This window comes from Gossypium hirsutum, chromosome D01 (assembly GCF_007990345.1).
Source record: "Gossypium hirsutum isolate 1008001.06 chromosome D01, Gossypium_hirsutum_v2.1, whole genome shotgun sequence".
Lineage (NCBI taxonomy): Eukaryota > Viridiplantae > Streptophyta > Magnoliopsida > Malvales > Malvaceae > Gossypium > Gossypium hirsutum.
The window spans coordinates 62686717-62702629 of NC_053437.1; the positions used below are offsets into that span (position 1 = coordinate 62686717).

At 31.6% G+C, this 15913-nt stretch overlaps 2 protein-coding genes across 2 annotated transcripts; one reads left to right on the top strand and one right to left on the bottom strand.

Annotated features, from left to right (window-relative positions):
• The first annotated feature begins 1114 nt into the window (after positions 1-1114).
• LOC107928203 (60S acidic ribosomal protein P2A) lies at positions 1115-2828 on the top strand. Its single transcript, XM_016859386.2, has 4 exons — positions 1115-1232; positions 1328-1437; positions 2318-2547; positions 2633-2828. The coding sequence occupies exons 2-4, from the start codon at positions 1350-1352 to the stop codon at positions 2657-2659; spliced, it is 345 nt and encodes a 114-aa protein (XP_016714875.1). The 5' UTR covers positions 1115-1232; positions 1328-1349; the 3' UTR covers positions 2660-2828.
• Positions 2829-3896: 1068 nt separating this feature from the next.
• Positions 3897-7020, bottom strand: LOC107928204 (monodehydroascorbate reductase, seedling isozyme). Its single transcript, XM_016859387.2, has 10 exons — positions 6866-7020; positions 6335-6406; positions 5884-5935; positions 5646-5726; positions 5410-5528; positions 5104-5323; positions 4903-5021; positions 4693-4818; positions 4485-4625; positions 3897-4392 (listed from the first exon to the last, which is right to left on the bottom strand). Exons 1-10 carry the CDS (start codon positions 6914-6916, stop codon positions 4069-4071), a joined length of 1305 nt encoding a protein of 434 aa, XP_016714876.1. The 5' UTR covers positions 6917-7020; the 3' UTR covers positions 3897-4068.
• Between the last annotated feature and the right edge of the window lie 8893 nt (positions 7021-15913).

The window sequence follows — 15913 nt, forward strand, 5'->3', positions numbered from 1 at the left end:
TGCCGAAGTAGTATGCTACCATAGGTCTAGGTAGGGTGGCGATTGGGCTCATTGTTAATCACTTCAAATAGGATATGGAAGTTAGTGTTAGAAGTGGTCGTTAATGTGTGGGATTCACATGGGTGTGTAGCCGAGGAGTGGATGCGAGAAGTTGCCCTCGAAGGGTTATTTGAGGATATTTGATGTCTCCAAAGGGTGGATGCTCAAAAGAGTGTGTCCGAGGAATGGAGGTATAGCACTTCTCAAATCTTTTGTAAAGAAAAAAAAATAGAGGCAAATAAAGAGAAATGAAAAAAAAACTGTTGATATCAATGGAAAAAAGGGAAAGTTCAAAGAAAATAAAAACAATTAAATTGCTCAAAAGAAAAAATATAGGGATTAGAGGTACAATTTGACCTAAAAATTTCGTTTGAAATGGTGATTTAACTAAACTTGTTCATGAATTGGTTACCTGCCCAAGCTTGAAAGTCTACTTAAAATTTAGGAGAGTTTGGAAAAAAATTAGGTCTTAAAATGGACTTGGGAAAAAAACTAGGCTCATTCAAAATATAGGCTAGACTCATACTCGGGCTCAAGCATTCAAGACCAAAGTCTAGCTCGTTTTCTATGTTTTAATGTATTATGTTATTTATATCTATTATACAATTTATACCAAATAAAATCTAAATTTATAGTAATATATAATACTATAATGTAAACATTAAAAAAATACCTTTAAGATGCTTATATATAATTTTTAATAAATTAAAAACATATAAAATTATTAAATATTAAATTAAAAATATTTTAAAAATTCAAAAAAATAATATGGGCAAGATTAAAATAGATTTGGGTTAACCATTTACAAATATGGACGAGTTTAGGCAAAAATTTAACTCATATTTTGGTCAGGCCAAGCTTAGGTATGTATAAAATATGTTATATCATAATTAAATTCGACCCAACTTGTGAACACTTACCAGATCAGCTTCTCGTTACATCACTAATGACTCAATTACCAAAAATGATACAAAATGAATAACGTTAATGATCATTTCGTAACAAATTAAAGTTCGGTGACTAAAACATAATTTAAAACATATATAAATGACTATTTCTTTAGTTTACCCTTTTTGAAAATTTATTTTCTCTTTTAAGCCTAAAACCCTAATTTGCAAATATTATATAAAGCTTGTCACGGTCCTATGTTATTTCCATTTGAAAACCCAGGGTTTCTTCCATAGCCGCCCCTGGTTTGTCTCTTCTTCTCTTTCATCTCCTTTGCTTAAACTTTCGTTTTCCTCCATTGGTTTTTTAGTTATAACTTAATTGTTGTTTTTCTTTACAGAAATTTAAAAAAGAGAGAGAGAATGAAGGTTGTTGCTGCATATTTGTTGGCTGTTTTGGGGGGCAACACTTCCCCTTCAGCTGATGATCTTAAGGCCATTCTTGGCTCTGGTAAACTATATTACCTTCTTCTTCTTTTTTTTACTTCTGATTTGACTGCTATGTTTCCTTTTAACTGTTTCAATCTCTGCACTTGGTAATCCATTTGTTTGTAAATTGTATTTGTACCTTTTTTCATAGGTTTGATCCAAAAGTTTAGATTTCTTGTGTTGTAACTTGTTTTTTGGTGAAAATCACTTTGATTATGAGGTGGGTTTGGTATAAAAATATAAACTTTGCACTGTCTTTGTGTATTGGTTTGAGATTTCACATCTATATTGAACCCTTTAATTCAAAACATGTTTGATTTAGAGAAATGTACGATGAATGAGTACTAGAATGCAATTTGCTACTTCTATATAATTCAATATGGTAGTCTTTTTCGGTTCATAAATAAATTTGAAGTTGGTGAACTCAATAATCTTATACTAATTTATATGCTAATGGGGTTATTACATTAATGGGATTGAATTGACCTTTACAAAAGTGCTCAAATGAAGGTCAAATCTTTCAAAATGGTCAAGTGAAAAGTCAAACCTTTTCGAAAGCCCTCAAATAAGGGGTTTTCAAATGTCCTATATCAGTTTTCAAATTATGTTTTAACTGTTTTCTTTTCTGTTTTAATCAATATTTGATTTAGCTGTTAGCTGAATTGCGTGAAAAGCCCTTATATGACCATTTTGAAAGGTTTGACCCTTATGCGAGCAATCCTTAAAGGTTGAGTCTCGATTTGAGCATTTAACCATTTCTGATTTAGCTGTTTCCGATAACAAAGATGTAGAGTGAATTTCATTGCTTATCTATGTTTCTTTTTTGTCCATCAAACAAAGATATGACAATTCTGTATATAGACAATGTTTCAAAAGATTTACATATGTGATTTTGTTTACAGTCGGAGCTGAAGCTGAAGATGAAAGGATTCAACTTCTTTTATCTGCGGTCAAGGGCAAAGATATAACAGAGCTTATTGCATCCGGGAGGGAAAAGCTTGCTTCCGTTCCATCTGGTGGTGGTGGTGTTGCTGTTGCAGCTGCTGCTCCTGGTGCTGGTGCCGCTGCTGCTCCAGCTGCAGCCGAGGCTAAAAAAGAAGAGAAAGTTGAGGAGAAAGAAGAATCCGATGATGTAATAACACTCCTAACCTCAATTACATGTTTTGTTCAATTAACTTCTGTTCTAATTAACTTTTGTTTTGTTCAATTTCTTGCAGGATATGGGATTCAGTCTCTTTGATTAAAGAGTTGGTTTTTTGCAGAAATTCTCTTCTTTTTTTTTCAAATTTAAGGCTAGTTTAGATTCTAAAATTTCGTTATTTTCGTTGTCGATTTGGGGATTCGATGAACAATGGCATATGTTTTTGCTTAAACTTAATGTTGCAATGAATTTTCCGTAGTCTATTATGATGATTTTCTTGAATCTCATGTCAATTTTTTTGCGAGTCTTTTTCAGATATATATTGGGATGAACAAATATGCTACAATATTCATTGATATGTCCCAACTTATAAAAGGTTTTTCATATTTATTTGGTGATCAAATTTGTTCATATTCATGGTCTAATATGTCCAACACAGAAACAGTAATGTTTGGATGATATGTAGTGTTGGAAAATTCTACAGGTTGTGTTTCTTAATATTTATATTATTTTTAATCTAATATTTAATAATTTAATATTATAATATTATATATTATTATAGATTTAATTTGTGTTATAAATTACAAAATATGTGAAAATAACTTAAAATATTAGAAACTTAAATCTCCCTCACTTGTAGATATTTATCATTCAATGAATGACTGAAAAATAATTTACGGATTTAATTATAATTTTTTTTACTTTCAAGATAAGCAAAGTAGTTATTTCTCATTCAATAAATGACTGAAAAATGATTCACGGATTCAATTATACTTAGTAAAGTCGTTCTCCTCTGATTCAGTCTTTCTTCTTTTTTTAAGTTTTCAGTAAAAGATTCCGTGGCTAGGGAACTATACTAGTGACCTACCTAATTTTATTGTAAAAATTATCGGGATTAATGATTGGACTATGCATATTGCAAATACTTTTCCTTAGATAAAGGAGGAGATTACTCGATCTATTTCCGTATCGCTCATGATCTATATAATAACTGAGGCTTTCATTTCAAAATAGGATTCATTTTAAACGAACAAAGGATTTAATATTTTTGTCAAAACCTTTTTAAATTTCAGATGAGCCTTCAAGTTTAGATAAATAATTTAATCCTTAAACATGTGTAAATTAGAAAAATTGTAGACATTAAAGTTGCAACAAGCACTAGGCCAAGAAAATGCCATATTTAATCATATAGTTTCATCTATTAGTACAATTAAATTATTTACACTAGTTCCTTTAAATAATTCTAATGTAAAAGATAACTAACCAATCAATCTAATTTATTAATAATAGTAGTGATGTAATATAATCTAATTTCTAATTTATTAATAATAGAAATGTAATGCGATAAAATTAAAATTTTATGACCTGATTGAAAGTTCATGATGGAGAATATAAATGATCCATATCAATCACAATTCAAAAGAAAACAAAGCAAACAGTATAGTTATGAGCTCAATCCAAAGGAAACCAAAAGCCAGTTGTGTTGGAACAGCATGGCAGGTGTGTGAATCATCAGATCTTACAGGCAAAAGAAAGACCTTCATGTTTCACAGCTTCCAAACTCTGAACTGAAGGCTGAAGCTTAGCGACCTTTGCAATAGCTTGGTTTTCTTCGGCAGTGCCGCCTTCTAAGAAAGCTCCAACCACCTTCCCATCTTTGATCCAGTAAGATCCGAACTTCGCCTTTTGTGATTTCGGGTTGCTGTCTCCGAAAAGTACTGTATCTCCTACATTGTCACCATAGAATTGCCATGATAGATCGAAGGAACGTGAATAGAAGTACGGTAGGTAGTCATATTCGTCAACTGATTTCCCTTCCTCACTTGCCTTGATAGCCTGCAAAAATGGCCGGAAAAGTAACATTTAGACGATATTTAAGTATAAAAGATCAGGTCATAAAAATGGATGAATTAAGTGAGAAAACACACCTTAACTGCCTGTTCAGCTGATTTCCGGGCATGGTCAACGTGTTCCACCCTTCTCAGTTCATTGTATAACTTCAGAGGAAAAGTGGCTAGATCACCCACAGCATATACATTAGGAACACTTGTTTTGAAAAAAGCATCAGTCTGCAATCAAACAACAATGTCAGCAAACCAAAAAGGCATTTGAGATCATGTCATTGATGAAACCAACCTTTATTCCACCCTTTTCCTCTTCAACCTGTCCTTTAAATAGTGTTGTGAGAGGCCTTCCACCAACACCGACAACAACGATGTCAGCTTCTAGAGCTCTGCCGTCCTTAAGTTTAACTTCCTTCACCTGAAAAGTGAGCAAAACGTATAGGCTTTAAAATGGTTTCAGATTTTTGGTCCCATTAAAGATTACTGAAAGATGAGTTCTTACCTCTCCAATGGAATCGGAGGTGAATCCAACTGCAACTGTTCCCTTTATAATTTTGACCCCTTTATTAGCATAATACTCCTCGTAGAACGCAGCAATGTCCGGAGTGAAAAGCCGGGGCACTATAAGAACAATCTTCCAGTTAGAAATTCTCTAGAAACCAGATTAGTATCTTGAAAGGCCGGCAGTAGAAAATTTACTTACTGCACCAAGGCTCGGGGTACACCATGGTGACATCAAAATTGTTGATTTTCATCACTGCAGCAAGCTCAAGACCAATATAGCCTCCTCCAACAATAACAGCCTTGCCATTCTTCTTTGCTTTGATTGCTTCCAGCAACTTATCAGCATCATCAATTTCTCTCAGGTAAAAGATGTTTTTGGCATCAGCTCCTTCCACGCCAAAATCTGTCAACCTTATAACCTAAAAGAATAATGTGTCAAACTATGCAAGGTTTTACGGCAGACAAGACAAGGAATGCATTCCGTTGATTAGAAACTGTAACTCACTGTGGAACCAGTTGCAATGATCAAAATTTGATATTTGAATGTTTCTCCAGCTGCGCTTACTACAGTCTTGGCAGGAAGATCTGCTTTCACTATTTCAGTGCTAAGGATCAACTGAATCCCTGAAAATATCAGAACATGAAGTATATAATTAGGCCATTACCAAATTTCAATTAAATCCCCCGTAAACAGATCCATTATCTATTATTTCAGCAATTTTCAAATTTCACATTGCGAACCTTTTTCCTTGTACCACTCAGGAAGCAATCTCTCTCCACCACTTCCAACACAGACATGGAAACCAGGAAGTCTTGCAGCTCCTGCAAAGAACAAATCACCGCATCGATCCAGGAAACAAACCAGATGGCTAACAAAATGATGTGGCAACTAACAGCATAGTTACAACACAGCATTTATAGAAGTTTAGAATTTATTTCAATTTTGCAAATTAGAATATAAAATGCATATTAGGCTTACCCTCAGGGAAGAGATACGCCTTACTCAGAGCAGGACGTTCATATGGAGCAACCTACATGTATAAGAAAGCAAAGGAACAGGTAATATGCAATATAAATTTATCCCTTCAAGGGATCAACAAAAAACAATACTAGCAGCTAAAATGAGTGCTTTAATGGGAACTGTTGTTGGCCTCTAATACATTGAATTCAGCTTTGACAACATCAGATAGATTATAGGAGTAAAGACAGCAGAATGAGAGATTTTCAAAAGTTAAACAGTGTGCCAAGAAGTGAAACTAAATGATAGAAACTGTTGCTTTTTCTAAGCTCAATTGACAACAAAAATGAAACAATTGCTCATAATGATAATAGAATAATGCATGTAGTCATCCAAAACGTATACATTGCTAGTTAATAGATCAGGCAATCTGTAGGTAAAGCTACGATAGAAAAACAAATGCTAAGCATACCGCTTCCTTGGAAATAATGGCTAGCTCACCAGGCTGAACTCCCTGCTTGGCAAACTCCCTCGCGGCATACCCCTATTGTCCGAAGAGGAGATTGTTAGTAACAAGGAAGCAAAGGTTAAACAAATCGGAAACATGCTTGATCGAAACTTTGAAAAACAAAGATTTTCAGGAAACTTCAATTCAGCTACCGTATAAGCTTCAACCGGTCAGCAATTTATATTCATCCAGTGACTATCTAATAACAACTAACCTAAGACTTCAATTTTACATCCAATTCTTGTTTCTTTCTTTTTTTGTTCCGTTAATACTTGTTTTTTCCTTTTTCATTTTCACAGCAACGCTAGATCCGTATGCCTTTAATATTGTATTAACCGATAAATGATAACATACTGAAAACAACAATTTCAAAATTCAAAATTAAAAAAAAAAAAAAAGCGAAGGCATCGATAAACATCATAAACTCGAACAAGAAATGATAACAAAAAGAAAGAATTGGAAGCCATAAGCGAGGAATTGAACGGTTGAACTTACGGCAGCGACACCACCACCGAGGATGACGTACTTGAAACTCTTCTCCGCCATTGATAAATCTCAAACCTTAGCTTGACTGCTCACTGAGTTTTTATTTTTTATTTTTTTATAATTAATCGATTTTTTTAAAGGAATTGGTAGGGTACTCATTGGCTGACCCATGGTTTGGCCACTTGGCATAAACAGTGCCGTATGTTCCGTTACTGCAACGGCTTCCTTCTTTGATTTTTTTTTTCTATTATTTTTTTTTGGTTGAATTAAAATAAAACCAAATTCAAAAATGATGTCTAAGTTTGAATTTTGAGAACCTTCTAGTTAAGTATCAAATTATCACTATCATTCCCGACGTGTAATTATTCAAGTTCGAAAAAGCTCGAGTTTAAGATATGTTTAATTCAAAATTAGAAAAAATTCAGATTTTATAATTAATTAACCATGATAAACGTTAATAGTTAATACAATTTTATGGTATATAAATAAATAATAATATTTTTGAAAATATATTCATAAGCATGCATATATATATTTAAATAATAATAAATTATATTTTTTATGTTAAATTTTAAAGTGAAATGTTTTTTAAAAACATTAATTTAATATAAAATATTTTTAATACAATAATTATATATGTATAATAAATATATAAGATTAAAAATTATTAAAATCTATCAAATTAAACTTTAGTGATAATATAATAATATATTATATAATTATTATTGAAACCAATTATATGACCTTAAACCAATATACTAAATTAGTATATTACTAATACATATATAACTATTATTATAATATAGATTATAATAAAATATATAATTTTACATGATATTATAATGTTTAATCATCGATGTATATATACATAAATTATAAATATATTATATAGTAGGGGGCTAACATTTTTCTGGTACAAATGACAGTCAATCAATGGCGATTATAAATTCAGAGAAATTCCTAAATAGCAGAAATGGATAATGCATTCAAGTCTCCATGTAATAGCGCTGGAGCTGAGTCTGGGGATTTTTCAAATTTCTGTAAACTATTAAGGTTATGATCAGCTAGTTTAGCTATGTGGTCAACAATTTTGTTGTGGTCTCTAGGAATATGTCGAATTCACACACTCCACTTGCGTTTTATGATCTGATCAATTAGTCGCAACTTTGTCATTCTATTAACAACAATCCCTCCAACCAGAATCGATTCAACTACCATCGCATTGTCACATTCCAGATCCAAATTTCTATAGCCAACTTCCCATGCAATTTGAAGTCCTTCCAAAATAGTTCTAGCTTCAACTTTAAAAATTCTCTCCTTCCCGATTCTCATTGTGAAGCCATGGAACCAGTTTGCATATTTCAACTAGTATAATAATAAACAATAATATATATAATAAGTAATATATAATGTATTACTATTATATATAACTATTATTATGATATAGATTATAATAAAAGATATAGTATTAATGTTTAATCATCTATGCATGTATATATAAACTATTAATCTATGATATAGCATTATATAATATAGTAGGAGGGCTAACTTTCAAATGTTCGAAAAATGTAGGGACTTAAAACATATTTCAACTAGTATAATAATAAACAATAATATATAATGTACTACTACTATATATATAACTATCATTATATTATAGATTATAATAAAAGATGTAATATTATAATGTTTAATCATTAATGCATATATATAAACTATTAATATATTATATAGTATATGATATGATATAACAGTATATTATATAGTAGGAGTGTTAACTTTCAAATGTATGAAAAATATAGGGACATAGAGCACAAACAATAATATATATAATTAGAATAAAATATATAGTATTACATGATATTATAATGTTTAATTATTGATGTATATATATAAACTATTAATATATGATATGAAATGATATGATATAACATTATAGTAGAAGGGCTAACTTCCAAATGTACAAAAAGTCTAGGGACTTAGAGCATATTTCAGTCAGTATAATAATAAACAATAATATATGATAATAATCAACATAAAATGTACCGCTAGTAGATTATAGAATATAATAAAAGATATAGTATTACATAATATTGTAATGTTTAATCATTGATGCATGTATATAAACTATCAATATATTATATACCATATGATTTGATATAGCATTATATAATATAGTAGGAGAGCTAACTTTCAAATGTAGAAAAAAATATAGGGAATTAGGGCATATTTCTATCAGTATAACAAAATGATATATGATCATAATTAATATATTATGTATTACTCTATTATTATAGTATGTGATATAGTATTATATAATGAATAATATATTTTATAATTATTAATATAATAACTACTATTATACTATAGGTTATAATAAAAGATATAGCATCAATAGTTATGTGTAATTTAGTTTATTAAAATACATATTTATAATTATAACTAACAATACATAAAATATAACTAAAAATTTAATATCTTAATATAATATCTTTTAAAGAAAATAGATGTTGAATTGGGCTTTAACTTTTACAAATTGTATTTGGATTTTGAGTTTAATTTCTTTTTTATTTTGGACTTGAGATTTAAGCTATAATTAGTTTATTTTGAGTTTGGGTAATAATAAGTATATTATTTGGGTATGGACTTAATATAATATATTTAGATTTTAGAATAAATGTTTTAGAATACGAGTATTAGGTTTATAAATTTAATAAGAAAGATAAAAAAAATTATCCAGTTGTCAATATAATATAATAATGAACAACGAAAGATACTTTCGTTAATTCATATAATATTATAAAATAATAAATTTTACATACAATAAGCGCTTTAATTATTTTATATAAAATAACCTTATTAAAAATATATAATTTATGCGTTTTATAAGGTGAATTTGAACTGTGTTGTCATCGTATAAAAGTAAAGTAAATTATTAAATTCAAAATAGTGCTACCTAAAAACCCCAAGTCTCTTATCTATAGAGAAACGACAAGATGGTGAAAAGACGAAAGAAAAGAAACCCTCGGAAGTAGTGTGACTATTGACTACTCAAATGATGCTTATATCACAAGAAAGCAATTATGTCATTAAAGGTACAGTTTCTAAATTTCAAATAAGTTGTGCAAATAATCATTATATCTTGCCATCAATATATCAAACGACATTAGTCTCTACCATTACTAATGAGACACCACCCTGTCGCCATAGGATTATAGTTTTAGCGGAGCTCACATTATAAACTCCCTTTCGACGAAAAGGGACAATTTTTTTACCCCTGCACCAGGGTATTGTTTGCATCACAAAGAAAGAGCCTACGTTGTTACAAATGTTTTGCAGGTAATATCAAAACGCAACATAGTGACACCATCGCCATAGATCCATCAAGGACAATAATTACATTGGGTCTAATTTCATTCAATTATCCTAACTTCACAAGCTCACCAATGCCTCAAGAAAGTCACATTTGGCCTATTCCCCAGCTCACCAACTCTAAAGAATATCAATATCATACTGCAAAAGAACATAAACCACATGGAGTCATGTTCACGAGGGTTGCTCATTCTAAGAGAGAAACAATTGCTCATTCTAAGAGAGAAACACTCTTCCATTTTTAAATAAAATAAAAATGTTACTTTTTATTTAAAAATGAGAGTAAACTATCTTAGTGATCACCCAACTTTTGGATAGGTTCTATTTTTGGTCTGCTTTTTTCTAATTGCACTATTGCTACATGTGGCCTTTGTCTAATCAAAAGCCAAAGGCAAATGAATATATATGAAGAGAGGGCGAGAGAGAATTTGATGACTTTTGGATTAGATGAAGACTAGGCAAGGCATATATAACAATTCAAATCCTAAGTAATGGTGCAATCAGGAGAAGTAAACTAAAAAGACAAAGGCAAAGCTGTTGCAGTTTCATTAGAATATACAAATCCTGAGTTCAAATTCCCACAATAAGATTTTCACTCTGAACCTACTCACGGAAACACCCATCATGTAGTGATACGATGAAACTATTATTTTGACTTCATTTTCATATTTTAAAAATGCACAGAGACTTAATCTTTGAGTAGAGAAAATAATACAATATGAAAACTTTCATGAATTGGAAAACCTTGAAAATTTATTTTTTGCCTTGGTTTTTATGAATTGGACATGTCATCATGTGGTGCCCCAAACCTAACCGGGACAATTCGACCTGAATTCGGAACATCACATTAGTCACCGAAGTGACCCAGAACTTCACAAGATATTTTCGCATGCAATTAATTATTCATTTTATTTTTCAATCAATGGAAAAAGTCTCACATATGCATTCAACTCATATATAGACAAAAATAAACAATTCAAAACCTAGTTTCATGCTTTTTCTAACAAAATTTACTTAAACGAGGCATAAGGGCAAAAATGTCATTTCATGTGCAATTTACGTGACCACACTTGTAACATCGATTTAAAGGCACATTTTGATTCCAAAATGTTTTTAGAAACATTTTGTAAAGAATCAGTTTAATCCGATTAGCAATTCTTAGTTAATCTTAAAAACAAGTATCTTAGAGACTAAATCAAAATATTGAAAAAAATATTAAAAATAATCAAATTACAAAATTATAAGTAGGTTTATGAAATTAAACATCTAGTACTCTAGCATGTGAATTTTCAAAGCATTTCGTAAACGTTTTGGACTCCAATTACACTACCAAAATCTAAGGACTAAATTGCAAAATTGTAAAAATATGCCCTAGACAAGCTAGGCTTCACGTCGAGATGACGCGATACAGCTTGTCGGGACGAACCCTAGAAGGGGTCCCTCATCGTGACAATACGACAAGGGTAGTCACGACGTCGATCTCACATCGAGACGTCATCCGAACGATGTTGGGACGACGAATGTAGTTTCAGCCCGAAACTTAAAATTTTCAAGTTTAAACACTACCACACCTACTGTTAGAGTTGTATGACTCGAGTCCCACCACTTGTTAAAGAAATAAAATACAGTGATAAAATAAAGGGATCTGTGGGAAAACTACACTTCTTCTATTTGACATTGATTAGAATAATGTTTTTCAACCTTTAAATAGATGTAGTTGAAACTCCTCTTGTATCATTTAGATTTTAACAATAGTGAATTTCTCCTCCTCTACCTATGTTTTTTTTTTCCGGAAGGGGTTCTACGTAAAATTTATGTGTTTTATTTTTCCTTTTCTTATTGTTTTGCGATCGTTCTTGTACAAGCCCAAATTTTTCCGGGGCCCATTAACCCAAAATACCCCAGCCTAACAAGCTAAAATTAAACCCAAAAACAACAGACTCAAAATGGCCCAATAATAAAAAAACCCTAACAGCCCAAAATGGCCCAAACCTAGACTATTTTCAGCAAAGAAAAGAAAGAAAAAACCCTAGGCGCCGTACCTAGGGCCTTCAGGACTCTTCTGCCGCACATCCCATCAGCCACCCCCACCTGCCCCTGACCCGCGCCGCACGTCTCCATCAATGCCTGCAAACACGAAAAGAAACAGAGACAAAAAATAGAAAAAGCAATATCGACAATAGGTCTTTTGATTTTTCTTTATTTTTTTTCTCTTTGGCTATATAAAAGCCAAGCACAGATCTGAAAAGGGGGGGCTTCATCACTGTAATGGTGGATTTTTGTAACAAAAAACAGATATTAAACAAAAAAAATAAAAAAAAAAAAGATTCAAGGTGATTTCCAAGTTTTTTTTATCTTTTCTTTTTTTTTCATCATTGTTTTTATTTTTATTTTTATTTAGCAAAAATATAAAAAGGGTCAGAAGAGGAGAAACTTACCGGAAGGAGGGCTTTAAAAGCCTGTTATCGCGCTTCGTCGGCCGTCGATTTGGTAGCGGTGTGGCGGATGTGCGAACGGCAGTGGGAGGCCAATTGTTGGAGGGCATTTGAGAGGGTGCTGTAGATTTTTTTAATGGGGGGAATAAATGAACATAAAAAATAAAAAAAAAGGGGACTTAAATGGAGAGCTGAAACGACATCGTTTTGGGTGGTTTCCCCATACGCAAAACGACGTCGTTTTGGGGAGGCCGACCCGTGACCCGACTCGTTTAGCAGAGGATCTGCGCATTTCAAGATCGAATGGGTTATTTGCGCTGCAGATCCCTCCGCTTTTACGCTCGGCTTCAATCCGGTCATTCTGTCCCTTTTTAGTATTTTCAATTTAACCCCATTTTTTCGCGTCTATTCCAATCTAGTCCTGCGCAAAATGATGCGTGTAAGGAATAGGGATATTGCGCGATCAATCCTCATTCTTTAAGCGCGCCTCTTTTCAGTCCTGCACCATTCCTTTGGTTTATTTACAGATTTAAACCCCGAAGTTTGTTTTAAAATTCAATTTGCCTTTTTTTGTTGACATTTCGGTTATTTCCCTTTTTTTTAATTAATAAATTTGTTACTATTGTCCCTTATTATTATTTACTCATTTATACTTTTTAGTTTTAGTTTTTGTTATATATATATGTGTGTGCATACCTTTGATTTATACATTAACATATGTATATTTTATATATGTTTCTATGATTTACACAAGTATCTATATAGATCTATACATATTTTTACTTCCACGGATATGCATATATACTTGTATGTATTTTTATTTTTACCATTTTTATATATATTCATATACATACTTTTATATTTTATAATTTATATGCTCATTTATATATTTGTATTTATATTTTCATATAATATATATACATACATACTTACATAAATTTTTACGTACATATATTTTTTCATATTTTCATAATTTTATGCACACACACGTATATATCTATACTTTTATAATTTTATTTATTTATTTATTTCATTTTTGATTTGAAGGAATACTTTAATTTTATTTGCTTGTTTACATTGTTATTTCATATGCTATTGATTTGTAATTTTTGTTTATCTTATTTTAATTGCTATTACTCGTGTTATTTTTACATCATCGTATTCAATATTGTTTTGTTGCGAGCATTAACATCGTGTTTTATTTCTACTATTTAGTGTTAGATTATTTTTATTCAACGCATAAATTATGATTTTTGAATAAACAAAATTTCGTATTTAGATTTGAAAAAGTCGTACCCTAACTTACTGGGTTTCGATTTTCACAATAAATCTAAATACGTAAATCTTTTCAAACTCAAGTTTTAAATGATCTCGGGAATAAAAAAGATTGTGTCCTAACTTACTGGTCGTGATCCCTTTTTTTAAATCCGAGATAGCTAAATACCTTTTAAATTTTCGGCATTCATTCGCGCATCGAGAATTCGAGACACTGTGTCCTAACTTACTGGATATGATTCTCTTCCTTGATTAACATGAGATATGCCTCATTTTCCAGAAAATTTTCAACATTATAATATAAGGATCGTATTTTTAAAATTTTTCAAAGTTTTCAATTTTTGACATTAAGACATTAACTAATCAACTAGGTACCAATTTTGGGCGTTACGAGGGTGCTAATCCTTCCTCGTACGTAATCGACCCCCGAACCTGTTTTTCTGAATTCGTGGACCAAAATCGTTGTTTTAATAAAATCAAACCGTTTATTAAAAACAACCACTTTTTGAGGTGATCCAATCACATCTCATTAAAAAGGATTGGTGGCGACTCCCGTTTCATTTTTCAAAACCCAAGTCGACCCTGTTTTGTCAAAAAAATGGTGTCAACAGTTCTATTGCCATTATCGACGTCTATTATAATAAACTGGTATCAGAGTTTTTGGGTTGCTTGTCTCAATCACAGTAATGGTGACAATGAAGTACAATATTCTGCTATTGGATCACAACACTATATTCACGTTGTGGCAGGTAATGATGCAGGCAGCTCTTGCGTAGATTGATTTAGAAGATGACCTGCTTGGGTTAGTTAAGATGCCTTCGACATTGACATTTGAAGAGAAGAAGTGTAAATATCAAAAAGATTTAACGCAATTACATCTGCATCTACGGAATAAAATTCTATAGGACATGTTGAAGGAGAATATCGTCACTGCATTATGGGCAAAGTTGGAGCAATTATGCATGTCAAAAACCCTAACTAGTAAGTTGTATCTGAAGCAACGTCTTTATTCTCATCATTTGGAAGAAAGTATGTCTGTGCTCGAACACTTAACTGTGTTTAAAGAAATCGTCTCAAACTTAGAGGCCATAGAGGTTCAGTATGATAAATAAGATTTAGGGTTAATTTTACTTTATTCATTACCCCCGTCTTATTCAACCTTTAGAGACACGATTTTGTATAGTCACGAATCTCTCAAAGTTGATGAAGTCCATGTTTCCTTAGCATCGTATGACAAGATAAAACATCTTGCGGCTAGATCTGACTCTCAGGAAGAGGGTCTCATTATCAAGTTTTGATAGTTTAATGATCTGATAGCGATATTTATTCTTCTTTTAGCTCAAGAAACTAACGAAGGTTCTAGCAACAAGGGAAAATGACCTGTTGTGTAAATTCTTATTAAAATTTCTAGTAAGTTCCTTCTTACTTCCATGTGTTGTGAATTTCATTGTTGTATATATATAGGGTGTAAGGTAAGTAATCTCTCTCAGAAACGTATGAACGAAGTTTCTCTCGGTGATTTTAATCTAGTATCATCAGTGTGAATACAATTAGTTTGTGTTATGGGGTAAATATCATCCTTCATGCTTAAGCCAGTACCATCAAAATGTGATACATAATAAGTGATATGCGAGATGTGATGATGAAGAAAGGGATTATGTTTGTGATGCCTTCGGTAGGGCAAAAGAAAGGGATTATGTTTGTGATGCCTTCGGTAGGGCAACTATATTACAAATCGGACTGGCAAATCACGAGAAAATATATTTGGCTAAACCGAAACGATATGAGGAGTTAAAATGGAGTATGCATAGGAAAATGACTGTCTGATCTGCTTTTGATTCTGAATTTTGGGTATGAGGCTGGCATAAGGATGGGTTATATGTGTCATGTTAAAATAGCGAATAGTATTCACCCATTTATCATGTAAGTGGGTGTATCGAGTTTTGTTTGTATTTTATGAACGTCGTTGGGCGTA

What these genes read in the sequence shown, in the direction of transcription:
- LOC107928204 (XM_016859387.2), bottom strand. Translation starts at nt 6,916, where the DNA reads ATGGCGGAGAAGAGTTTCAAGTACGTCATCCTCGGTGGTGGTGTCGCT. An exon ending in TCGGTGGTGGTGTCGCTGCC is followed by an intron (nt 6,407 to 6,865) that starts GTAAGTTCAACC and finishes TTCGGACAATAG; the next exon opens with GGGTATGCCGCGAGGGAGTT. An exon ending in CCTCCGATTCCATTGGAGAG is followed by an intron (nt 4,819 to 4,902) that starts GTAAGAACTCAT and finishes CTCACTTTTCAG; the next exon opens with GTGAAGGAAGTTAAACTTAA.
- LOC107928203 (XM_016859386.2), top strand. Translation starts at nt 1,350, where the DNA reads ATGAAGGTTGTTGCTGCATATTTGTTGGCTGTTTTGGGGGGCAACACT. An exon ending in TAAGGCCATTCTTGGCTCTG is followed by an intron (nt 1,438 to 2,317) that starts GTAAACTATATT and finishes TTTTGTTTACAG; the next exon opens with TCGGAGCTGAAGCTGAAGAT. An exon ending in AGAAAGAAGAATCCGATGAT is followed by an intron (nt 2,548 to 2,632) that starts GTAATAACACTC and finishes AATTTCTTGCAG; the next exon opens with GATATGGGATTCAGTCTCTT.